Genomic DNA, 27739 nt, shown 5'->3' on the forward strand with positions numbered 1-27739 from the left:
CCTCCAGTGAAGGCCAACGCTGGCGGCAGCATTGAGCCTAATGGATTAACAAGACGCACAGATTAAGAGCAGCACTGAGACATTATCATGAGTTTTTATGTGTGTCGAATAATCATTTACAGAAATATTAAGTAATATTTTCAACTTTACCAGTATTCAGTTGCCAACTGGGTGATAGAAGAGGATAATGTTCTTCCAATATCAGGACATAAATTGTAATTTGATGGCATAACCTTTTTCTTACACAAGGTACTGAATTCCCCAATAGTTATCTAATTCAAGCAGGAATTATATTTTTACTTTTAAAATCAGGTTGTGTTCAGATTCACTATGACAATGCAGGTGGTCCAACTTTAAAGGATTTATTTTCTACATCGTCGCCCTATAAAGCTGCATTTAGTGTCTCATGTCCTCCAATACAGTTCAAATGTCTTTGTTATTAAAAGGAGTGGATTGTTTGACAGAGCAATTGCTGCACGTTGCCAACATTATCTATTGCAGAGTTTATAATGTAATCCTGCCATACATGGGTTCACCACAATGCCATGATACACATCATGTATCTGTGTGGAGCTGTCTGTTTAGTAGAGTTGTATCTGCTGTGGTCTTATGTGAGTTTTGTTAAACTCAGAACTCGTGATTTTGTATGCACTTCTGTTTTGATGTATACATTTCAAATACCCTAATTATAAAACAGGGGGAATATAATTTGTTTCCCGTGTGTTGATCATCTCTTTGGCTTGTGTGTTTTCAGCGGAGTGTGGAGGTCACATCGCGGGAGCTGTGTCTGGACGGATTCTGTCTCCAGGATATCCCGCTCCATATGAAAACAACCTCCACTGTACATGGACTATAGAGGCTGACACCGGCAAAACTATCAGGTAGTTATGGAGCGGTTATTTACTGAAGCTACTCTGAGTATCACGATGGCCTGCAGTTATCTAGATTTGGTTTTGCAGTTATAAAATATTGGTATTCACACAACAAGTAGGCCTATTTAACAATCATCTGCAGAAATATTTTGCCCTGGGCAAGATATGGTTAGCTGCCTGGCCAGTTTACTCTACATGGACGATACAGGTAAACACTCACAAGACTGTCAGGTGAAGATATATTATCTAATTATAGATACATGTTCACTGTCAAAGCCCTGTCGTGCAGAAGAGCCACATTAGTCATTATGACACCACCGTGTTTCTGAAGAGAGGCTACTGCTGACTGTGTGTGTGTGTGTGTGTGTGTGTGTGTGTGTGTGCTCAGCTCTGCTTCCTTTGATTTAATGGTTGAATTGATTTTGGTAAAAGTGCTGAATATAGAACAGTTGTTAATGTTTGTGTTTAACCTGTTATCTCTTGTGACTGCTTTGTTTTCTCAGCCTCCACTTCATCGTCTTTGACACTGAGGTCGGCCATGATATTCTCAGAGTTTGGGATGGTCCATCGGGACCGTCAGATGGGGGGATCCTGTTGAAAGAATGGTCCGGCCCAGCCTTACCTGAGGATGTCCACTCAACGTTCAACATACTCACACTGCAGTTTGATTCTGATTATTTCATCAGCAAGCAAGGGTTTTCCATACAGTTTTCCAGTAAGTAGACTTTTTCTGTAATTCAGAATCAATACACCTATTTCAAGAATTCCCATGGTAGAGGAAACTGTGAAAAATGTAGCCATTTATTTTACTAAACTACAGATTTGGGTGGTCCGTCTCACTTTATCCTAGACATCCATTTATACGGGACTTTTTTTTCTTTTTACTGAATTAGCAATTAAATGAGCTTATTAACAAACTCCTCACACATATAGCCTGAAGCATATAGGAAATTTTACTTACATAAGTTATAAGATAATTAATCTGAAATTAATTATGTATTTGATCCGATTTAAAGTCAACTAATCAATTGAGGAATTGGTTATCTCACCCGGGGACCACTCTACTTTACTCAAGGAGCCCAACGGAGACCTGAGGTTCAGTTTGGGTTTGGGGAAACCAGGAAGTGCTGAGGTTCAGGTTCCTGAGCTTTTTTAACATCATTGTGAGATGTTTCTTTGAGAAATTGATGACTAAGTATTATGACAACAATAATAATAATACAAAATATGAAACATATAATTGTATAGGCTATCAAACAATGTTTTTAAAGTTTTAAAGTTGCAAAGGACCAACTATAATAAATCTCAAATGATCTTTTTGAATGTCAATTTTACAAAGGTTTTTGGATTACTTTTTTCACACTTCTGCACTAAGAGACGTCAATGCACAAAAAATATTTCTGTGGTTTCTTCCTTCTTTTTTTTTACAAGAAAGAGTAACCTGACAATAACTGAACCCCAACATGTTCGTTCACCTGGACCCATGGGCCCAAGTCTCGCAAACCAGTCAGAGCAGACAGTCATGACCATATCTCCTTTCCATAACTGCATTCTCAAGAGCACATTCTTTATTGTGTTGTATATCTTTGATTTTATTAGTTTGCATATCTGAACCATTAATTCATAACATATTAAATTCATATTCATTTAATGCATACCATTAAATGGTATTTAATTTCATTTAATTCATAAATATTAAATTGCAGTTCATGCAAAGACCTGTTCGCACACCTAAACTTTTTGTTAATAGATATTACTTATTGCCATAACATTTACATTGGAATGCTTTCTCTTATATCTCTCTCTCTCCCACTTCCTCGCCCAAATACATTAAGCCTCCCGACGCCTGCAAACTTGTCACCTTTCGTGACCACCGCTTTGAACTCAAAGTCATCCACGTGAATCGTGAGGCATCCCAAGAGTTTTTGGGGTCACCCGGCCCGGCTGCCGCTGAGATTGCAGGAGACGCCGAGAAAGTGCGGTGTTGCTCTTCGCAATAAAACATCTTTTGATGGGACGGTCGCCTCGGCCAATCAGCCGCCAGATGTCCACAGCGCTTGGGGGTTCAGGTTAGCTTGAATGTTAGCCCGCCACATCTGCTCCCTGTCACGCTGCACGTAATATGCCAATAAAGTACTCAAGACGTTAAACACGTATGTGATTTAGCATATTTTTAGTGTCGATATTTAATATTAAGAGCGATTAGAGCGCAAGACGCCGCTGTCTGTGGTCGAGCTGTTCGCGTTGATACCGTGCCAAGTGCGCTCACAGCTTATGAGAAGTGGCGCATTTCTTTAGAGACTTCGCTTAACAAATAAAAAGATGCCAGAAGTGAAATGCTTCAGTCTGTAAAGTTCTGTAATCTCCAGCTGCTCATCCTGATAAACAGGTATCATCTGGTCAGAGACTAACGGCCCTAGTGTATAATCACGTTATGATAACCATGAAGTTTATCTATATCTGGCTGTATAACACTATTACTGTCATTTGTTATGTTGAAAAGTTAAAAACGTGAACCGCGCAGATGTTTTATTTATTATTATTATAGATAAATATACCAGTCTCGTAATTATATGCCCATATTGTTTGTATGGTGTATTGAATTTGGTATCGGTATCATGATATTTATGGCAGGTATGTAATATGTATAGAAGTATATGAGTATCAGGACAAACAGGTAGAGACAGAACAGATTCAGGAAAAGTCCATGAGGACTGTTCAGGCAAAAAAAAAAGGAAGTTGGTTCATGAATGACTTTAAATCTTATATTATATAATGACAATGTATATTTGTTAATACTTATCATTATAGGGCTGAGTCAGAGCGGAGAACCTTTTGTTCTGAACTGTTTATTATCATTATTTAGATTTGTGGTCGAACAATAAATGACTGTGCTGGGTTCTTAAAGCTTTGAGGCTTCAAACAACGTGGATGTGGTGTGGTGACAACAACACAAAGTCATTCTGCACTTCTCGTTGTCACCTTTTTTCACCCCTCATGAGTTTGCAGGCGATTATTAGGCCCGATCACTGAATTATTCAGGACCTTTTTTTCTTAAAATGTTTGTTATTATTATTTCGATTACGGTCAGAAATAACTAAAAAGACCGTTATAAAAAAAGTTGAGGTCAACTTAGATGTGGTGTGGAGACAACAACAAAAGCCCCTGTCACCTTTTTTCACCCCTCATGAGTTTGCAGGTATGGTATTTAAAACAATAAATATTTGCGTTTCACTAACGTACAATGAAAGCACTGCTATTCAATACTATGCTAATGACTCCTTATATTTACCTGGCGTTGATTAGGTAATGAGCCGCCACCACACCAATTTAAACCAAATTGTGTGAATATATTGAGCTTTGTTTACTGATAGGGTGATGTTACTACACATTTCTTTTATGAGTTTTAGTTTTCTTATTTTATTTGTATTCCTCTCTACTTCCTTCTCGGGTATTCTCATTGAATACACACATTGTTCTGAACTTAAAAGATACAATACATAGGGATATTATAACACAGGGCTCTGGGTCCAGATATGTTACATGATTTTTAACTGATTCTTGAAGTTCTTGACGGAGTATTGAGTCTTATGTATACTGTGGATTTAAGCTCTGTCAAATATGTATTGTCCATTTTTGAAGAAGAGCAAGGAACTGTTTTAGTAATTGTTAGAGTCCTGAAAACTGTGGGGTGTTATAGTAATGGTGCACTACAGGAAGAAGAACAACATTTTAAGGAAACAAAAAAAAATTTTATATATATATTTATTTTAATTAATATTATAATTTCGTTAATAACTAGTCAATTTGAGTCACATGGCTCTCCATCTACCCTTTCCTCTTCTTTTTAATACGATAGTAGTCAACCAGACACCACAAAAAGGACAATAGTGCATCTCATGTTCTCCAGTACATCTTCGATTTTTTACTACTGGTATTAGTTTTGTCTGTGTGCTTCTCCCTGAATATCTTTCTTTGAACCAAGAATATGTAAATATATGCTTTTGTTTGTCTCGTGACGCAGCCACTACAGCAACGACGCGGCAATGACCCGGCATCCTGTGAATGGCTCCCGGTACGGGACAGTAAGGAGCCCGTGACAGCATGCCGACGTTCCAGTGTGATCCGGCTACCAGCTGCAGGGCCTGGACACCGTCACATGTGTACGCATGGATAACAGATTCTATTGGCAACCCGACTTCAACGCGGTGTCGGTGGTGGGCACTTTATCTGTAGATGATCGATCGCCGGGTTGAGATTAAATTAAATGAACGTTAAAATATGATGCTTTGGTCAGGACATTAATGAGTGAGACTTCAATGTCATACTCCGCCAAAAGAAATGAGCACTAAATATGATGAATGAATATTCGATAATGTCCATCGGATGCTGGAATGGAACGACTGAGCACTAAAACCTCTTGGAGGTGGAATGATCCAGAGTTCTATCTTTGAATCTGAAGTGTAGAGAGTAAACAACAAACAAGACAATCTAGATCCCTCATGTGCCAGCACATCTGGACATACTTTAGAGGCAAATCAACTGATGCCCGCTGGTGAGGTGATTCAATCCAAATGTGATGTTGTACCATCAGATGGTGTTTCCAACTGAGCAATGCTCTTTAAGATCAAGGACAAGGTGCTGACGAAACGGTGGTTGGAAAAGCATTGAACCCATTTCCACATCGAATTTAACATGTACCACCAAAACCTCCTAAAACTCAGAACTGGGATGATGAGACATGCACGAGAGAGGAAGGGTGGAGAGAAAAGTGAAGCATATCACAGAATGACGCAGATAACTGGAATAGGCTGCAACTAACGATTATGTTGATAATTGATTAATCTGTTAATTATTTTTAGATTAATCGATTAATCAGATAAAAACAAAAATAATGTAATTTTGAACCCTTTATTCAAAAACAGGGTTCGTGACGGTCATGGAAAACCTGAAACGCCATGGAATTTTTTAAATGGCTATATCCAGGCCTGAAAAAGTAATAAAAAAAATTTAAATCCCAACATTTTTGAAAAAGTAATGCAAATTTGTTATTTTCAAATGTTTATTTACACGGTATATATACGGTATGCTTTGGAATTCTCATTGTTAGTTTAAATACTGCATCTTCTCACTTTTTCATGTATACACAGAGTTTTTTAACAAAAAGTTTAATCATGGACGCGGTATTAAAGTCATGGAAAGGTCCTGGAGATCCACTGGTCAGCATGTGATGAACCCTGTCACAAACAGAACTGACAGCGCTTTACTCGCGTGACTATTTGTGGTTTAATCGCCACATACGCGTTGTTGAGGGGCGGCTTATCTCCGCTGTTTGCTCCGTGGAAAAATATATTCCGCCATCCGCAACAGAATAATTAACCACTTTTTCTACGCTATACTTCTTATGGAAATGCCACACACGGGTAAACATCTAGCCCCTGGTGTGTCTGGGTTCATGACGTCAACACCGTAGGCGCACGCAGTCTGCGGAATGTCACCCGACGACGGGAAATGACTCTTATCCAGCGCCACGAGGGCAGCAGCAGCCAACAGATTCATCATCAGCGGAGCAGCTCAGCGCTGATTGGCTCTCACAACGCAGCGTTCCGGCCTCTCCTCTCCCTCCTCCGCCTCCGCTATTTTTTTCTCCTGCGCCGCTTCTGCGCCAACTCAACTTTTTGAAACTCCGCACTTATTGAGGGCCGTAATATCCGCTTTCAACAACACAACGAACCGATCATGAAATTCGTTGGTAACTATTTTAATAATCGATTTTATTTATTCGTTGTTGCAGCCTCAAACTGGAATAGGAATCCTGTTTTTGAAAACTGCTGAAAGCCAGAGTTTGTTTGCTCTGCTTTCTCTCTCTTATCGCCAACCATCTGGCCCAGCACCTGCTGCTTGGAGCTCCATCGAGCTTCTGCAATCCACTCCACACCTCATTCACACTATTCTGCCGCAATTTGTTTTTCACTCTCCCACTCTCCAGGTGGAGTTTCCTTTCTTTATTTTCTATCCTCGTCTCTTTTTCTGACACACTTGATTATTCTCTCTCACCAAAGGAAGGAGGTGACTCTGGAACTCTGTCTTTTTTAATTCTTTTTTTTTAAAGCAGTGACCAGGAGAGTTTCCTAATGCATTATGCAGCAACAGTCCTTCAGTGTTCTCACCGTGCACACCCACCAACCCCAGTGCATGCTAGCAACAGAACAGCCTGTAAAGACATGGCCCTTTCTCTGACCACACACGCTGTAACATGCCTCTATTGGGCAACACATACATGAAGTCATTTTTGCCTCTATTAACTGCTGCACCTGCTTGAATGTTGTCTTGCACATGTGAACATCATGTTGAGTTAGTCAGAGTCGAGGGATGAGGGAAATCACCGATTAAGGTTAGAAGAGGTAAGACCCTCAGATTTAGCTAAAGGTGTAAATCCATGTGAGAAAGCTGAGGAGATTCCCTGTGAATGCGAGTAGCGTGATGTCCAGCTTCCATCTTGCAACAAGTGACGTGCAGACATTTTCCTTCCTGTTGGATGCCACAACCCCTGCTGTTATGTCGCCTTCTCCTTCTCTCTTTCTCAGCCAGCACATTTCTTGCACATCCTCCATCCCAGAAACTGAATAATTTGCCTTTGGTAACGATGTCTGTAAAACCTATTAATTCTTATTCTTTTGTTCCTCATATTGCTCTCTTCTATGTCTCTGCCAGTAAAACCCACATGTTGTTCGCCGACTTTAGAGCAAACGTGGGGATTATATCTTAGCTCTGTGTGTGCTTCCTTCTTTTCATAACCTCAGGTGGTGAATCCCTTTGGTGCCTGGGCATAAAAGCTGCCAATTTAAACAAGCATTATACACAGCAGTTTAGTGTGTGCACAGTGTGTCTGGCTGTGAGTGATTTGGCAGCTGTTAGCATGCCTTGTGTTACCCTCTATTTCACTGTTGATAATCCGTTCACACCCACCTGCCATCCCCGAGACACCTCTCCATGTTTCAGATTCTTTTTTCACATCACAAAATTGCTGCTTGAATGAATCTATCCGTCTCTCTTGCTAATATCTCTTTCCTGCTTCCTGGCTTGTTAAAGCTGATAACAGGACCACTGGGTGATTCTTCATGAACTACCTCCCCAGCCGGTCACACTCCTCACAGTCTCTCTCTCTCTTGCTCTTTCACCTTCTCCAGCTACCTGTGGAGATAATATCAACGATCCACCGGGTGTAATTCTGTCTCCTAACCAACCCCTGCCATAAGCTTCCAATCACTAACTCACCTTCTTCCACGCTTGCCTACCTTTGGGGGCGATATGATCGCTTTCCAAATTAGCCCAAGCCCGATGCCGCCAGGTAATCATCTTCCATGTCTGTCTCTCTCTCCCTTTCTCACTTCTTCTATTTATTAGCGACATGTGGGGGCAACGTCATGGTCCTTCGGGAGTAATTCTGTCTCCCAACTACTCCCCAGCCTTACCTTCGCTAGAAAGAGTGTGATTGGAGAATCAGGGTTAACCCTGACTTTTGTCATTGCTCTCATCTTTCAAAAAGGTAAGCCACCCAGATTTAAAATGTGGCCCTGTATATATATACACAGTATGTGTGTAAACACATACTATGCACCTTTCTCGAAGTTTCTTTAAACCAGAGAGGAGCTTATATGTGCCTGTAGAAACGCCGCTAAGCTTCTCACCTGTATTGTGTGATGGATTCCGCTTTTTTTTTTTTTTCACACTTAAAATCGCTCAAATGAGCTCTGCACTTTTTTCCAGTAATCATTTCATACTTTAGAGTTTCTTGTGGTGGTCAAACTCATCTATTGAATTTTTCAGTTTCAAAGGCTGGCGGTGTTATTTTGGTCGGGGACTTGGCTGCAACATTAGTGCAACAACAACAGATGTCTAAAAAAATATGTTATGAAAAAGCAATGTTAATTAAACATTTGTACTTCTAGCTGTCAAACAAGTTGTTGTAAATACAATGTTAAAAGTAGGCAACTTTATTATGCATGAAACAATAATCTTCATATCAGGATTTTAAATATTCTCATTAAAGATGTGACTCTTTTAGAGAATACAAAGTTACTGATCGCGTGCCTCTGTGTCAGTTAGTGCTACAGTAGTTAAGTTCGATCAAGTTTTTTATAATATTCTATAGTTTAAGTATTACTAACTGATCACCAACAACATTACAAAACAATAAAGATAAGAGGGCAACAGCAAGGTACAACACACACATTACAGCAGAGTAATGGTCTTACTGGTCATATTCATTTTGTATTATTTTCACCCAAATACCGGAGAAAAACATGAATAATTAAAAAACTTAAAGAATGAGAGGTTGAGGGGGTCCCCAACGACTGGAAATTTTTTTCTCTTCTGGCTTAAATTTAAAAATGGATTACCCTCCTTGGGCTTTTGTTTTTATGAGTTTAGTTTGAGTTTATTTTTTAAGAATAGACTGTTCATGACTCTTCTGGAGCCCACACAGGGTAAAAAGAAAGGTCTGTGTTAGTAGTCAGGATCGGAGCAACTAATAAACCCATTTTGGGGAAACTCATTAGTGGACTGTAAACCACTTCCAACATATAACTTAAGAAGCCTCAAATGGTTAGTTTGAGGTGGTATGGACGTTATCTTTTAAAGCTTATGTTTATGATTTTCAGGGCACTAAACTACTAATCAGCTCTTTTTTTCTGTTGTATATTTGTTTAAAAATCAAGATTATTCCCTGTGCATCATTGAAGACGAAGTAAATGACATGAGTGGTTTTGTCAGGAACTTTTTGAATTCTAACATGTTGGCTAAGATGCATTATTCTTGCCTTTTTAGGTAATAGGGCAGTGTTTATTTACACTTCAAGTCCTGATGGTGCTTGAGCAGAATATTTTTACACAGTGGTTCGAGGCTTTTGACTAAGGCAAATGCGAAGATTGGATTTCACATAAAGGATATAAAGGCAAAGCGGACTTTCTCTAGATAGCCACAGGAGAAGAAATGACCCAATTTACAATTCATGTTTTTCAGCTGAAGAAATAATCATCTTCTCACAATGAGACAGTTATTATATTATTTTAAACTAATTTGTTATGTTATTGGTTGTTTTGTTAACACGTAGAGCCTTTTCTTTTGAATTATTTATTTAATTTGCACCTTGTAACGTTGTATACTAAACTTAAATGAATCTTCTACCCCATTTAATTGACCCAATTTAGAATGACTCATTCTCAATTCAAACCAGAGTATATCCAATGTTATCAGAACTCATATTCTGGCATCATGTGAGCGACAGCCTTTGAGCTGCTCACATCCAACAAAGCCAAGTGTCTTTTTATTTTCTTACTTTCTTTAAATATGTTTTATACTGAGTACTTGTAGAATCAGTGGGAAAGAAGGACCATTATTTCATAATGAAAGTGTTGACTGGATTTATGGCAATCGTATATTTCAAGATGTAAAATCTTACTTAAACAAACTAAAATATAGTTTCTCAAGTTTGCATGATTGCTCTTGTTTAACATCCAATCTGTTGTGGACCCTTGTGTTCTGATGCGGTCTCATTTCTGCTCTGTGAGATCTCTGTTTATTTGATGACATTTAGTAGCTTAAACATTGAGAGCAGAATGTATCACTTAATGCAAAAGGTATAAGCATTGATCATTGTAATGCTTTGTCACTGCAAAAAGGGGCTTAATGTGCTGTTAAAGCCATTCTGCACAAAGCGGACGCAGGGCTTAAACTGGGGCATCTTTGGTTGCTTTTATAACTTCAAGAAGTCCTTTCCGATGATAATATATTATCATCAGCCAGGCTGTCAATCAACACCTCCTCTTTTGGACCAGACTCAGCTATCAGATGAGTGGGGCAAGTCTGGTTGAAAATATGGTATCCATCAAAATCTCTGTCTGGTCTATGAGGTAGGCCTTTTTTTTTTTTCCTTTTTACTCGTGGTAACCAAAACAAATTGCATATATCCTAAAGGCCTGACAACAGGTGACATGCATCTCCTGCGCCAATTCAGATCCATTATCCATCCTGGGCTTTGATCCTCATTAGGGTTTCATGCGGGCGCTTGAGCCGATCCCAGCTGACATAGGGCGAAGGCAGGGGACACCCTTGGACAGGCCACCAGTCCATACAGGGGACAGATATATAGGAGACAGACAACCATTCACGCTCACATTCACACCTATGGGCAATTTAGAGATCAATTAACCTGCTTGCATGTCTTTTGGGAGAAAGCCGGGAGAAAACCCACGCCTGCCACTTCAGGAGAACACATGAAAACTCCACTCAGGAGGACAGCCCCGACCGGAATTGAACCCTCGCCTCTTTAAGCTGTGAGGCTAAGACAGTGCTAGCTACACCACTGTGCAGTCTTCAGATATATTAATTATATATATATATATATATCACAAATGGTTTTTGAAAATTAGGGGCGTTTGTATAGCAACATTTAGACAAATAAAGATTACAACACATTATTTATCAATGTTGTTATACAGCGGTGTGTGTGTGTGTGTGTGTACTTGTGTATTTTTACCCTCATGAGGCTCAGATGTTCTTACGGATGTGTAGAGAGACGAGGAGAGGCGGTTCAAAGATAAAAACTTTTTACAAAACAAAAGTTGTCTCTACTGGGTTTAGGTTGATAAATAACAAATATATAATAAAGGCATATAGTGAATTTTCATTTAGACGCAAACACATGAACACAAATACCTGAGAATGTAATTCAAAAATAGATGAAGAGATGCACAGGACGATTAACTCGATATTCAGATGATGCAGCATGGCTGCTTTTGCAGGATTTGTTTTTCTTCTTCTTATTGATAATCAATGAAATTAATGTTCTTGAATTTGTATTGTTTTATGCTGCTCTCTAGAGGAAAAACAGCAACACACTCATTTGTAATGCAGTACATCCAGAAAACATGTCAAACCGAAGGTAAGATTAGGCAGCCGATAGAAGAGAGAGAGCACAAAACTAACTGGTGCAGTCAAGCTAAATGAAGCGTGGTCTTTAACAAACATTCGATTAATTGTTTGAAGAATTGAATAGGAACACAAACAAACCACGCCATTAATCTTATTCGATTCCTGGAAAGCCAAGTGTGTCTGTTTTGCTTGTGTTTTTGTCCCCTCAGTTTCAACATGGAGCCAAGTTACGACTTCCTGCACATTACCTACGAGGGTGAAGACTCTAATGGACTGTTACTAGCAAGTCTCCAAGGCAACCAGGCCCCAGAGCGAATAGAGAGCAGCAGTAACAGTCTCTTCCCTGGCATTCAGACTCTGATGCCTCACTGGGCATGTCTGTTCGCCATCGAATACCGAGGTAATTAAATCCCAAAACGGTGCTCTTCATATAATGTCCTTACATGTTCCTGCAAGGTCACATTTAAGTAGCTTAAGCTTTGTTCTTCCAAAATGTTTTAAAGTTATAATATGCCTCTGACTATTGAGTGGTTTGTAGAACACATATTGCAATACGTAGAAAAGCAGTAGCAGTGAAACAGTAGTTGTAAAAGTACTGGTAGTAATGATAGTAGTGGTAGTATTAGTAGTACTAGTAGTCGAGAAAGTGTAGCTGGCATTAGTATTAGCAGTTCGGTACTGTGGTGACATCATTTGGAGTAAAGTAGCAGCAATAGTAATCAATTGGCAGTCACCTCACTGCACTTCCCTAAACCATTAACTAACCAATAACTGATTATTATATGATTGGGGGAAAAGTCAATGCAGTATCTTCTCATTATAATTATAGTCTGGGCCATATTTAGTAAAAGCTTCTGTAGCTGCTTTTAGGGTGCAAGTGGGACACAATTGTGACCCAGACACGCAAACTGAATAATATTTATCACATGCATCTGCCCTCTAGTTACAGTTTCTTTTAGTGAGAGTTTACAGTTAAATGTAGTCTCTGTTGTAAATCCAAAAAGTGAACAAAATAAAGCAAGCAGGCTATTAATAATATTCACAGTCTGCTATTACATAATCTAATATTTACATCATTTACATATTGATATTTAATCATGGGCGTGTATTAATATTTCTGGTTTGTGTTCTTTTAATTTTTTTTACTTGGCCATTAATTAATTGTGTAAATCACCACAGGGCTGCAACTGAACTTATCTTTTAATTAAATGTTGTTAAACATGTTAGACCTGGAGGCTAAATGCAGCCAAAGACTCAACTGAAAGTGTTTTTACCCAACACATACAGTAGTACCAATAGATCGGCACATGAGTACCTAATGAGCTCCCCATCACAGTGTGTCCCAGCTTCAGGCCAAGAGCTGCTATCTGAGTGAATCAGTGGTTGAATACATGCAGATCGCAGCCTTAAATGCAAGGAAAAGTGTCTTTGATAAATAAACCTGAATTGGCTTTCTCAGGACACTGACATATAAATCAGTCATTGTTGAATGTTGACACAGGAATGTAATTCAGACTAGATAATCCTTTTATTAATTTCACCCCTTTGCTTTACATCCAAAGTGTGTAGTATGAGAGGGCATGCTGTTCCATGACAGCTCAAGCAGTCGTTTACTTTCACAGATTGTGACTCATCCTGGTGTTACAGATGTTGCTTGACTGGCAGTGATTTAACAGCTTGAGTCAATGTGAAGCTGATGATTAGTTGTTTGACTGAGTAGAGACCTAGATCTTTGCTCTGGTCAAGTTTAATAAAGTATATTTTTCTCTTGTTTCTCTCACTTCATTTATTGCTAATTAAAAAGACGGCCCTCTCTGTTGCCTGTCTCCTCGCGCTAGCTACCTCACACCTTTGTACTTTTGTCATTAATTCACTACCTTTCATCTGCCATCTCTCTAATTAAAATTCAACCTGAATCATCTCCCTGTTTCACTTCCATCTTGCCCTCCACCCCTCTCTCTCTCGTTCTCTCTCTGTATCTCTGACTGTCTGTTTCCCGTTTCCCTCTGTAAAGCCCAATATCTCATTCTCATTAGGCAATCACGGTAAAGTAAATGTGCTGTCCCTTCGCCAAATCACAAAGAGTCAAGACAGTTTTTGAGTTTTCGACCCACAATTACCCTCATTTGTTCCTCCTAAAAGCATATTATAGTTGATAGAGAATATTCAATACAACCTATGTTCGGCTCTTCAGCAAACAGCCTGTCGCCGGGGAAATTTGGGCTTCCAAAATGTCCATCAATAGTCTTTTTTAACCTGAACGGAATCGGAAAATTTACTTTATTGGTTGCATAAGCAAACAATTTAGACACGGTTTAGACATTTACTAGCTATAACTATTTATTTCAGTTGTATTACTTGTTGTTGTATTATAGTTACAGTGCACCACATACAGGAGAATGTGATGCAGTGCCTGGTGTTCATATGAGATATAATGATCTTACCAGATTAACTTTTTTTTCTGGTAATACTCCAAACTAGTTGGACCATGTCTTCTTCCAGTAACACAACGCGCCTCCTCTTTCCACAGAAAACCAAGAGAAGCCTGTTTTGACCCTGGTAACATTATGAATGCCAGTCGACAGGATGATGACTATAAACCGGGATCTCAGGTCTCCTACAACTGTCACCATGGCTACACAATAATGGGCGGGATACCATCACCTGTGTCATGGGGAATGATGAGAAGTCGCGTGTGGACAGGGCTCTGCCATCAGGTAAAGGTAGGTAGAGAGGAATCGACACGCCGCATTCTCCCAAACACCAAGATGATGGAAAGTTTAAATTGGGCAAACCTGCTTATGCTGGACTATTGAAAACAAACTGCTGGCCCTCAGAGCCGCTTTATTAGGCACACTTGTACAAATGAAGGCAATCCATCACATCTGGTCTACCATGAAGAGTACTGTTACGTTGGCTATACTGTTCAAGTTGTTGCTGTGATGTGAGTCTTTGTGTGAGTGCGCAGCGTACATCGGAGACAGAGTCTGGTCAGGGGATTGGTAGGCTGAACTGTCTTATTGAGTGTCAGTTCAGAGAGCCTAGAAAGTTACACCTGCCAAGCTGCCAGAGAGAGAGAGAGAGAGAGAGTGTGTGTGTGTGTATATATATACATTAGGGCTGTCAATCGATTAAAAGTTTATTTTTCTTCTAAATGAACGAGTAATCCCTTCAGACAGCGTGTATTTTTGACACTTGTTTAATTGTATTCTTTTTTAAAGACAAAACTTCACACATAGCTGTGTTTTCAAAGAGGCTCTGAGAGAAAGTGGAGAGGGGGGTTGGGGGGGGCGAGAGAATACAAATGAGATAATTGCACTCTGAGAAACTATTTGAACAGCAACGAATAGACAGACTCAGAAAAAAAGCTCATCAAGTAGTTTGATCTCTTGTTCACATTCGTCTAGTTTATTTCAAGAATATACTTGTCCTTATAAACCACTGTTACCCTCACTTAACCAACCACAAATCTGAAAATGTCTCTGGCATTTCCTTTGGTTTTGAAGATGCAATCCTCCGTTTTTCAGGAGCAGATGAGAACTTTGATTCCTTTCAAATAAAATGACTTTGCTCTTTCTTTTGTTATTCTTTGAGAGCATCAAACGTAGATATTTGAGTTTAGTTATTTTTATAATTGCCATCCAATGAGCTTGCAAGAAGTCAGTTAGCCCGTCAGTCATTCAGGCTTTGAAGAGTCAAACCGTTAGTTACTCATTTGATCAGACCATTAAACAGACGTAATCAGTGAATAGGTCACCTGCTGTTACATTTCTTTGATGGGCTAAATGAGGCTTTTTCCAGTATTCTGTAACATTATAGACGTTTCAGGCAACATTTTAACATAAAGCTGCTTTTATGTTCATTAAAGCAAATAGGGGATGTCTGAAATTGATTTAGTGTAATATTTAGATTCTTTCTCCCACAATAATGTATTTATAAACAGAAGTCAAGTATCACTCTTTAATCACATTTGAAGGCTTTAATTGAAGACCACATAATGGGCTTCTATCAAATTAAACATTATCTCTTGAAACGCCTCAAAATTCATCTGGCAATTGATTCATGTATTTTTACTGCAATTGATTTCTGCCATAATTTTTGTATGCAGTGTGTTTCTTTCAACTTGTTACTTTTGTTGAAAAATAAATATATTTTGCGTTTGTAAAAATCTAATACACAGATGTTCATGATACATAAAGAATTTATTTTCCACATTGTCATTCTGGGTACATTCCAATGCAGCGACAGAGTATCATATTCGCTACTATGAAATATATGGCTTGAAAAATGCCTTGTTACTGTAAATAGCCGAAAACAATTTTTGTATTTACATTTATTTTATGGACTGTATGTGGTACATTATAATTCAACAGCCCTCCTGACAGGAGACACTCCTGAGCCCTGGCTCTGCCCCTTTCTTGTGTCCTTAGATACATGAATTGATTCTGCCCAGATTTTGGCACACCCAGTTCAACGAATCAAAGCATAAACAATTTCACTAAATCCACTCCCGGCCCGGTAATCTTGTTTTTTCTTCTGCTGTCACTACTTTTGCACACTGGATGTTCTCTCCACATAGTTAGGGACGTTTCTCTGTGTGTCTCTCTGTCTCTGGGCAGCTCCTGGGGCTTTTAGACCAAACTCATTAGAAGGGGTGAGACCTCTTTAAATAATACATCTCCACTTACTGTCGTCTCTCTCTTCTTGCCTTTCAACCCTCCTCCTCTTTCTTTACTTTGTAACTGTTCTCCTCTCTCTTGCTGTTTTTTTTTCTTCAACTTGTTCTCTTATTCCAGCTTCCTCTGTTTGTCTCTGATTTTCTCTCTTGGCCTTTCTATCTCTCTGTCTGCTCAGCTAATCTATGTCATCTTTTCATTTCTTTGATGGGCTAAATGAGGCTTTTCCAGTATTCTGTAACATTATAGACGTTCTTTGTGGCAACATTTTAACATAAAGCGCTTATGTTCATTAGCAAATAGGGATGTCTGAAATTGATTTAGTGTAATATTTAGATTCTTTCTCCCACAATAATGTATTTATAAACAGAAGCCAAGTATCACTCTTTTAATCACATTTGAAGGCTTTAATTGAAGACCACATAATGGGCTTCTATCAAATTAAACATTATCTCTGAAACGCCTCAAAATTCATCTGGCAATTGATTCATGTATTTTTACTGCAATTGATTTCTGCCATAATTTTTGTATGCAGTGTGTTTCTTTCAACTTGTTACTTTTGTTGAAAAATAAATATATTTTGCGTTTGTAAAAATCTAATACACAGATGTTCATGATACATAAAGAATTTATTTTCCACATTGTCATTCTGGGTACATTCCAATGCAGCGACAGAGTATCATATTCGCTACTATGAAATATATGGCTTGAAAAATGCCTTGTTACTGTAAATATCATAAATAGCCAATTTTGTATTTACATTTATTTTATGGACTGTATGTGGTACATTATAATTCAACAGCCCTCCTGACAGGAGACACTCCTGGTTCCTGGCTCCGGCCCTTTCTGTGTCCCAGATACATGAATTGATCTGCCCAGATTTCCGTCACCTCCAGTTCACGTAATCAAAGCAGAACAATTTCACTAAATCCACTCCGGCCCGGTAATCTTGCTCTTTTTCTTCTGCCGCTCACTTTGCACACTGGATGTTCTCTCCACATAGTTAGGGACGTTTCTCTGTGTGTCTCTCTGTCTCTGGGCAGCTCCTGGGGCTTTTAGACCAAACTCATTAGAAGGGGTGAGACCTCTTTAAATAATACATCTCCACTTACTGTCGTCTCTCTCTTCTTGCCTTTCAACCCTCCTCCTCTTTCTTTACTTTGTAACTGTTCTCCTCTCTCTTGCTGTTTTTTTTTCTTCAACTTGTTCTCTTATTCCAGCTTCCTCTGTTTGTCTCTGATTTTCTCTTGGCCTTTCTATCTCTCTGTCTGTCTCTCTCTCTCTCTCTCTGTCTTTTCCTCTCTGTCTTTTCCTCTCTTTCTTCTCTCTCTCTCACGCACCTCCCATCTTAAACCGCTCTTTCATTGGTTTCCATGGGAACTAAGAGCTGGTGCGAGAAAGAAGGAATTCTCCATGACTGTTGATAGGGGTGTGTGTGCGTGTTGCGTGTGTGTGTGTGTGTGTGTGTGTGTGTGTGTGTGTGTGTGTGTGTGTGTGTGTGTGTGTGTGTGTGTGTGTGTGTGTGTGTGTGTGTGTGTGTGTGTGTGTGTGAAAGAGAGTGCAAGAGAGACACAGGCAAAATGGAGAGACATGGCTACTATAGAGTGCCGCCTAGAGGTTACAGTAATACACATAAACATACTAACTAAATTCAGAAAACCACTCTTGCATATATATATATATATATGCATTTATTGATAAACTAAACAGGAACTCCACACAAAATGATTTTATTTTGTGCCGTCTAGTTGTAAAGATTCTTATATGATGTGAATACAGGTGAAACTTCACAAAAAACACATACGTCAGGCTTAACTTGTATGTGTCTACTAAAGTTTGGTTTAGCTTGGACAAGGGTAAACACAGGTGTATCATGTCTGTCAGCAGTAGTCGGAGCCCAGTAAGCACCGTGCATGTACACGATTCAGTAGCAATATACACAACACACAGGACTTATGTTCGGTTTTAAATGGAAACCAGCCGGCTTCAAGTGTTTTTGTATTGCACATATAATATACAGTACAGGGATGTTTGTTAGTACAGTTTTAATGTTGTGGCAGTGATGCATCTCCTTCTCATGCTCCTGCTAACTACTAAACTACTGCTAATGTTCAGGACATGTGTGTGACGTATTGTTGATATAGGCTGGAGGGTACAAAGTTGTCAAATCCTATATTGGACAAAATGTTTCTGATTCTGTGACATTTCTCATGCTCTATCTATATACACAGAGCATTAACTGCTTTTGATATTTTCCAAATAAGTTTTGTGATAAGATACCAAAGGTCTTGTTCTTAAAACAACATATATTGTGCTGTTTTTGCACCATATATTTAAAAAAAATGGAAGTAAATGGACTCTATTGTGTATCGTTTGTGCTCACGCAGGAGTGTATGGTCATTTTTATTGATATGTTCAATATACTCTATTTTCTGTGAGACACAGACAGCGAGCGGTACAATAGTATTATGCACATGTGTGTTCTTGTGTATGTTTGGGTATGATCAAAGGACATTGATGTGTGAGAGAGAGTGACTTGCATGATGTGAGTGATCAAAGCACATGGGTGTGAAGGCTTTTGTTAAGACCTGATCCCAGAGCAGCACCAAAGGGATTGTGGGTAGATCAAGACAAGACCTCTCTACTTGGAGGGTTTAAATGCAGCAGCACAACAAGAATATATATACGTTTTAATTGAATCGATATCAGGAGGCGTTTAATGAAAGCGGGTGATTACTCTGATGCTTATGGAAACAAAAAGAAAGTCGGAAGGGAGAGGAGAGGACGATGAGGCGAGTACAACAACTGTTGAGAAAATGAGTCGAATATAACCATATACATCATTTTTACTGAGCAAGCCATAGCCAAGAATATGGGCCCAGTGTCACGAACCGGGCGCACGGCCATGACAACGTAAGAGGGATACGCACAAGTAGTAGTTCACAGAAAGGGTTTTATGTATCTTAGGTGGCATAAACAGTAACATGTGGGGTCAGTAGTTTCAGTGGTGGAGGTGAGTGCATGCGTGGGAAGTGTGTGTGATATGTTATGTAGTGTCAGGTCAAACCATACTCTTCTACAACCAGCTGAACGGGGTCTCGGGAAGAAGAGAGAAAGAAAGCTCCTGAGACCAGAACGCCTTTTGACAGCAGCACTAGCAAACAAGGCCCAGGTGTTGCCAGTGCTGCTGATTACCTCAGGTGTTTCCAATCTTCTGATGACCCTCGGCCACGCCCACCTGCAGTGACACGAGCCAGTGGCACACCAGTCTTAATGTCCACACTCACGCTCTCATAGGCTTTGACTTGTGTTCCTGATAAGTCTACATGGACTCACTGTAAAATCTATCAGCGCTTGAGGGTTCTCTGGTTCTCTGGTTCTCTTTTTGAGCCCTTTATGCACAGTTTCCACTGCAATTACTTTGCTCGAGAGAATTACCCTCAAGGGGTTGTACAAAAAATGCTCAAGAAGCTGGAAAAACATGAACATGTTGACAACACCGATTTACCTTTTTTAATATATTTTTTTACGGTGAACAATCGTTTTTTCTCTGTTGCCACAGACCGCATATAAATAAGTGCTGTCCCATTTCTCTCACAGCATTTTTAACCTCGGTACCTCGTGGGGTCATGATAGTTAAAGTCTGTTCGGGATCACAACTGATAGCGTGGGTGGACATTGGGACGGCTGACAGAAGAATGCACACACTAGCAACCAAAACAAGATAAGGTGATAGAAGAAGCAATAAGAATGCACCATGAGTGTGTGTGTGTCGATGACATTGACAAATTTGCTTGTTGCTGGTGTTTTTCTACACGTACACAACGCACACACACACACATTCACAGACACTATTACACTAATATCTTCGACCTCTGCCGCAGTATAAATGTGCACACGCCCACATGGTTTTCCCACACAGGGTTTGTAACTCTCTTGGGGGTGCTGAAGATGGATCAAGCTGGTGTTAGCTCTGCTTCTTGTGGGTCATGCAATGGTAGGAGGAATTAATCGGCTTTTTGAAAATACAGGATGCTGATACGGGAGATCCCACACTGCACTGGCTCACATCAATTCATTCACTAAAGTGTTTTCCTTCTACTCTGAAGAGGGTGCAGCAGAGCTGCAAAGTCAATTATATGAATCAAGCCACTATGCAACAGCAATTTCCAGGATTGTTTTTAAAGTTTTTTATTTGATATTTAGTTATCAAATACTGCTGTTCCATATTAGCTACTAATCCATAGTAACACAATACATGTTTTCAAAAAGATACTCTCAGTCTGCACTCAGTCATTGAAAGGCATGACTAGTTTGATATATTTTCGATTAATTTCCCACAATATATTATACGGTTACAATTGGAGCCTATACACTTAACTCGATCTTTGATAAATTTTTTATTATTTGCAAGCGCATACACATTTAATTCAGGAGAGACACGCCTGAGGTAGAAAAGTTTTTTGGGTTTATTATTCACAGACGATAAGTAATGATAACGTCTTGGCAGAGACGTTGGCGCTTGGACTCTACAGGGAGACTTGTAACCAGGGCCGTCTGCCCTGAGCAGCAGCAAGATAAATCCCCATTGGTTGTGGTGGTGGCTGATGAGGCTGAAACAGCAGCATGAACGGAATGAAAGATGATAAATGATAGACTAACAACTGAATTGTGTCGCTCTGCTGTTCGATAGAGACCAGCAACTTAGCTCTAGCTTCATATGGCATTCTGACATTATATAACAAAGCCTTGGAGCCACAAGAGTCCACGGGATATTTAGGGATAATGTGAATTTTCTGCTAAACTAGACAACTTTTGAGCCAAATGCAGAAGTTAGATTTCTTTTAAAATATATAAGAACAACAGATTAGAGTAGTGCTAGGCTTGCCAGTGTTGAGTGCAGTGGGCAGTGTTCCCAGCAGCTGGGAGAAGGAAAATGAAAGAAGAAGCACACGGTTAAAATGCCTCATTTCAACATAATGTCTATAAAGGCTTAAACAACAACGGGGATGAAGCAGTTTGTGCTGCCAAAAGGGTTGCAAGTTGTGTTACCTTAGTTACACAGCAGTTTCAGTGTAGTAAGCTGGATTTAAGCGAAACGATGATAACGATGTTAAAGTACTGACCTTCAGCTTTAAGGGTGTTGAGATCTAAGTTATTTATTTATGTGAGCATATTCAAGTCAGTTTCCCTTTCTCCACCCAGATGTATCCTCCTGGTCAGGGAATCACATGAAAAAAAGTGTATATGGTGATTTTTAAATGTAACTCTTCTTCATTCTTCATAGTTTTACAAGACATTTTGCTGCTTGAAGTTGAGGAAATAGAATTATATATTGCTGCAGTCACAAAGACATTTGTCTGATTTCTCTCAAATATAAGTGGAATCCCAGCACTTAAACTTCATAGTCTTTATTTAATTACAAACTCAATATTATGAAGTACTTCCTGTATATGTCTATTCTCTATCATTTCACACGATACAGGGTTGGGATGGATTCCCAGCGTGCACTGGGCGAGAGGTGTTATACCCCCTGCACAGGTTGCCAGTCTGTCACAAAGCTAACACATGTTGATGGACAATCATTCAATGGACTTTTTTTTCAGTTCCATTTCCATCGATTTTTTTTCCGAATCAAATTTAAGGCGAGACCCTACATGCAACAAAAATCCATCAATTCGTGCATGAAGTCTGTGGAATTAGCATCGGGTTTAAAAGGCAATAGCCTGTTACTCAGTCAATCGCTTACGCTGTCTCTTACACGTAGATGATTCTGTGCACTCAAATGGTGAAGATCAGAGTTGTTTTTATTTTTCTGAGAGCTGTAAGGTCACAAGATAACGAGATTGCCTTTTGCCGCATCTAAGAAACATTTGAATTTTTTAAATTGTAATTTGACTTTATTAAAATATTTGTTAAATGAAGGGGTGGGAGTCATTCATTTAATACAAGGAATCTAAAAAGGATGCTTTTTAAAAGCAAAAACAAAAAATGGCCGTAGAGTATGTGAAGGAGTAATGGTATCGATAAGAAACCACTTGATTGGATATCTGAAAAATAATCGTTTTGATCGTAATTATTGACGGACATTCCCTAAAACAATGAAACGATTGTGTCAATATTCAGCTTTTATTTCTCAAAAGCGTGTTTTTTTATTGTATGTGTAATTCATCGCAGCTCCTCTGCACATCTGTAAGTGGCTGTGTTTACATATTCTGTGCTGAAATTTCTAGAGAATATATTGGAGGTTAATTAAATTATCTCTCTTCTCATTGAAAGCTTCTATTAAATCTGCACAAATTGCATGGGCTATTTAAAGGTCAATTATTTCACACACACACGGCTCTTGCAATGTGTGAACAGGAAGTGCAGGACATTTGCCTTTTACACAGTCCTCAAATTTACCAAAGATCCTCCTTGATAACATGCATTTCGAGACTGGTCAATCTGTGTGATGATTGACTTGCACTTCATCAAGCACGGAGTGTGTCTGAAGTTGCAAAAAGGGTTTGATCTCTCTTTTTGGAAAATATGCGCCGTTCAAAACAAGTAAACAGTACAACAAAATAATGATAATACTTTCCTCTGTCTTTCTCTAGCTCCTTGTGGAGGACAGTATGGAGGATTGGAAGGAGTTGTTTTGTCTCCAAACTATCCTCTAAACTACACCACGAGACAGACCTGCTCCTCCTACATCACTGTGTCCACACAGTTTGGTAAGTTTAAAAAGGATCACGCCAAACATTCTGACGATGGATTTGTAATTGAATCACCAGTCAAAATCATTTTTTATATTTGTACCCCTTCATCTTCTTCAGTGGTATTTGGTCAGTTTGCTGTTTTCCAGACAGCAATGAATGACTCTGTGGAGCTGTTTGACGGAGCCAATGAGAATGCTCGATTGCTCAGCTCCCTGGCTGGGTCACATTCAGGTGAGTCTCATTTGAGATGATTTTAGTGTCGAACCATGTTCGCTTTCATTGTTTTTGTGACTTAACCCTTGTGTTGCCTTAGGGTCATTTGATGAATCAATTCACCCTCACCTCCGCCTTAGGATTTGCCCATTCAATGTTTAATGTCAACAAACAAACATAAAGTGCCTCACACTTAAACTTGGAAAACAATATTCATTCTAATAATTTTCTGGAGGTTTTAATTGCTGGCGTCAAATTGAACCCAAAGGGTAAAATATGTTAGTAAATATAAAGGTAACAGGAGGGTGAAACATTGAATCGGGTCAAAATGACCCAAAGGCGGGGGGAGGGTGTAATATGGGTTATCTCCACAAGAAGAGATGGGTTATCTCCACAAGAAGGAATCAGCAGTGGAAAGCGTCTCACCGGGGCCCTACAACAGAAGGGTTTCCCTATCTTCTAGGTTTGAGTCATCCCAGCTTGGCAACATGTTGAGTCGTTACACAGCGTGAAACAAGATTCGGAGATGAGGCTAAATCTATGGAGATGAAATTTAGAATGGAATGAGAAACAATATTGATTACACATGTGCTCTCCTCGTAGTTACATGTTCTTCTGGCATGTGTCATGCTGCAGGGAAATCCCACTGGAATTGACATATTTTTTCTTTCTGTAGAAATCATGGATTTTAATATGTTTTCTTTGAAATATGTATTCATTTGTGTGCATGGAGAATTACGAGTTGAGTTGAAAAGGGCAACAACTGACATCACAATTATGGGGTACGGTAGAGTCAGATGAAAAAGAGATAAATCAACAGGAGAAAAAACCAAGATATCTACACAGATATGATAGTCTCCGAGAGCATGTCTTTCTATTTCCACATGTTTCTTTTTCTATGCTCTTTCCTTTATGGAGTGGATCAGTGAGATAATTTCAAGGTCATATTAACAAGGGGGATTTGACAGGTTTTGTGTTGCTGAAAGTAGCTGCATTATGAAAATTATTTCCTTCCAACGACAATCCATCTAGGTTAGTTCAAAGGCAAGAGGCCAGTTTATGTAATGTAGAATAGATGGTTTGTTCCTTAAAGTTAATTTGGGTTAGGAATTCCCCTTTTGGCTAAAACTGGCAGCAAAGAATGAAACACACCAGGCTTTACAAAATAATGTTCGCCGCATCATTACCCTATCCCACGTACACACACGTACACACAGACAAACGGCTTTGTAGCACGTTGTTCCAGCTAACTGACTGATTATCCTGACACACAAACAAAATAACAAACACGCACGCGCACCCAACTCACACAAACACGCACATCCCGACACGGCTAATGATGGTTCTAAATGTCAGCCACACCAGACCATGTTTTTCTTTCTCATTTCTCATTGTTACTTTGTTTGTTTATGTATACGTGTGTGCGTATACATCTCTGTGTCTATGAGCCTGTGAGTTGGTGTGTGTGTGTTTTTTGTCTTATTATTATGAGGACCACATTCTCCCAGTAAAAGGGGAAACATTTCTACTTGAATGTAAAGCAGTACTTTTTAATGTATGGTTATGGCTCTCTGTGAATCAGATGTATGTTTGCGTGTATGTATGTGTTCATCTATAATTGTATGTTGGTTATTGTCTCAATTGTTTTAAATTTTGTAAAAATAAAAAAAAGAACTAAAACTTCTGTTAAGTTATGTTTGTTTTTTTGTTCATCAACATTCATTTTGTGATTCATTATTTGTCCCAGGAGAGACGTTGCCATTGGCAACTTCCAACCAGATCATGCTGCGGTTCAATGCTAAGAGTGGCCAATCGGCTAAAGGCTTTCACTTCGTCTTTCAAGGTAACTCTCAAACTGTTTGTCTCTTTCTCTCACATACATTCACAGTAAGTTGCATTAAATTAAACTAAAACGTGCAAGTCTCTCTTCTGGTGACGACGTTTCTAATGTGCATGTCCTTCTTCTTCTCATTTAATGTAATTACCAACTTTACTGTAGCTGTTCCTCGCACCAGTGACAGCCAGTGCAGTTCGGTGCCGGAGCCTCGGTACGGCAGGCGCATCGGTTCAGAGTTCTCGACTGGCTCTGTAGTCCGGTTCGAGTGCAGTCCAGGGTATCTCCTGAAGGGCTCCAGTGCTATCTGGTGCCAGGCCGTGCCAGGCGCCCTGGCACAATGGAATGCAACAACACCAACCTGTATGGGTAAGACTTACTGCGCCTAAAATGACCAATGCACCAACGTATAAAGTAAGAAATGAGTCCTTTCTGTGAATCACCCAGGACTGGGGTTTTGACATTCTAACACACTAAATGTATGCCTGTGTGACATCTCTCTCTGCTGCGAGCAGGCCTTTTGCAAACAGCTTCAACTGTCACCTCAGTTTATTCTATGAATAATGTGTATCATGTTTTCCCTCTCTGGCTCCTTGTAGTGGTAATTTTGAACAGCATATTGTCCCAGGGTATGCAGAGCGATATTCCAGCAACCTGTCTTATCTGTTAGCTGTTTAGTTAATACACTTTGCCAACAAATGAATCTTTTACGTCTCCATTCTAGTTCCCTGCAGTGGCAATTTGACTGAGCGACGCGGTACGATACTGTCTCCGAGCTATCCTGAACCCTACCCAAACAGTCTCAACTGCCTGTGGAGGATCCATGTCAGTGAAGGGGCTGGGATACAGGTACAGATATCTATGCACATGTATATTAATATATGGAATGTAGAAGACGCACATAAACGCCAGAGTTTTTGTTCAACTATTTTCATTGTTTGTTATTTAGATCCAAGTGATGACATTTGCTACTGAGCACAACTGGGACTCTCTGGAGATCTACGATGGAGGAGATGTGACAGCTCCTAAATTAGGGTCATTTTCTGGTATGGCAATATGCTCACACACACACAAACAAACACACAAATGTGTGCAAAGACACTCATGCACACAAACACTCCAGAGATCTATGATGGATGAGATATGACAACTCCTAAACTAAATATATATACACACACACACATAAGATCTATGATGAATACGATATGACAGTCTTAAACTATAGATACACAAACATACAGCTTACACTGGAGCTATGATGGATGAGTTGTAATACCAAAAAAGATGATGTATATCCTAAATAAATAATAAATGTCAGAAAAGACTTGGAATTCATTCGATTTCCAGGTAGTCAGTGAAACGAGTAGAAGAAAGGAGGAAGGGAGGGTAGGGAAGAGTTTCACTGCGAGGGTGAGTGAAGGATCGAAGAAAAGAGGAGAAGGAGAAGACAGGGAGGGATAAAAAAATGATCTAACCTTTTACAATTTCCCAGCGGAGTTTCCCTTGTGACCTGCCCCAAGCACATACTTGTCACACACCTATCACACATGAAACATGACGTCCATAGGGCAACTCACACACATACCTACACGTACACAAGTGAGTGTGCCCTTCTCAAGAAAGCACACCAGGGAGCTGCCCACTATAACCACAGAGATGTGGTGATGGCCTCTGAGCAGCTTCACAGGGGCGGATGATTGTTGCATCGCACAAAGACACCACCATGCTCGCTGTTCATGGAGGGCCACGGGTCCCTCACCTTCTCCATGCCTACTTTCGCTGCTGGTCTTGGGATTTAAACGATACTTATGGTCAAAATCTGGTTTGGTAAAAAAGCATCAGCATCTATTTTAACATAATTTCTCCACGTATGTCCATTGTTGTCTCTCAGAAATGTGTATGCTGTGTTTTTTATATTCTGTCTCATGCTTATTGCTGTCTTTTACAGGAACAACAGCTCCCGCCCTCCTCAACTCAACGTCCAATCAGCTCCTTCTGCACTTTCAGAGTGACATCAGTGTTGTGGCAGCAGGTTTTCACCTAGAATACAAGAGTAAGTTAATGCTTAGATTTATAGATAGATAGATAGATAGACAGACAGACAGATAGAAATGTTAGATTTTTTTTTAAACAAAAAATATTATACGGCTGAGGAGGAACAACTAAGAAGTGAGTATTAGTTGCCTTTTTACCAGAATCCACAAATGCTCACAAACCCGCAGACTTCACTTGAACACAACCACACACACATCGCTGGAGCCCAAACTTCAAAATGAAATAACAAGTCAGTGACCTGAACTAGTACCGCCCGAAAGCATACACACACTGACTGAGACCCAAATTGGAGCACACACACAGAACACACGGTGAGAGTGAAGCACATAGACTCAGACACATACATACAAATACACAAGTGCTTTTGCTTATGTCATACATGCACATGAGTCCAAAAAAAGACACATACACACATGAATGTGTCGACAGACAAAGGTATAGACATGGGTATTA

At 39.6% G+C, this 27739-nt stretch overlaps 1 protein-coding gene across 1 annotated transcript in view; it reads left to right on the forward strand.

The window, feature by feature from the left end:
- LOC130192607 (CUB and sushi domain-containing protein 1-like) overlaps positions 1-27739 on the forward strand; it is a 269833-nt gene that overhangs the window by 234112 nt on the left and 7982 nt on the right. The window contains exons 30-36 of the mRNA XM_056412699.1: positions 23083-23199; positions 23302-23415; positions 25145-25240; positions 25397-25600; positions 25956-26080; positions 26181-26277; positions 27180-27284. Of these exons, the coding sequence (XP_056268674.1) occupies positions 23083-23199; positions 23302-23415; positions 25145-25240; positions 25397-25600; positions 25956-26080; positions 26181-26277; positions 27180-27284 (858 nt within the window). The remainder of the gene's footprint in view (positions 1-23082; positions 23200-23301; positions 23416-25144; positions 25241-25396; positions 25601-25955; positions 26081-26180; positions 26278-27179; positions 27285-27739) is intronic.

Source organism: Pseudoliparis swirei, chromosome 4 (assembly GCF_029220125.1).
Source record: "Pseudoliparis swirei isolate HS2019 ecotype Mariana Trench chromosome 4, NWPU_hadal_v1, whole genome shotgun sequence".
In the NCBI taxonomy this organism is placed as follows: domain Eukaryota; kingdom Metazoa; phylum Chordata; class Actinopteri; order Perciformes; family Liparidae; genus Pseudoliparis; species Pseudoliparis swirei.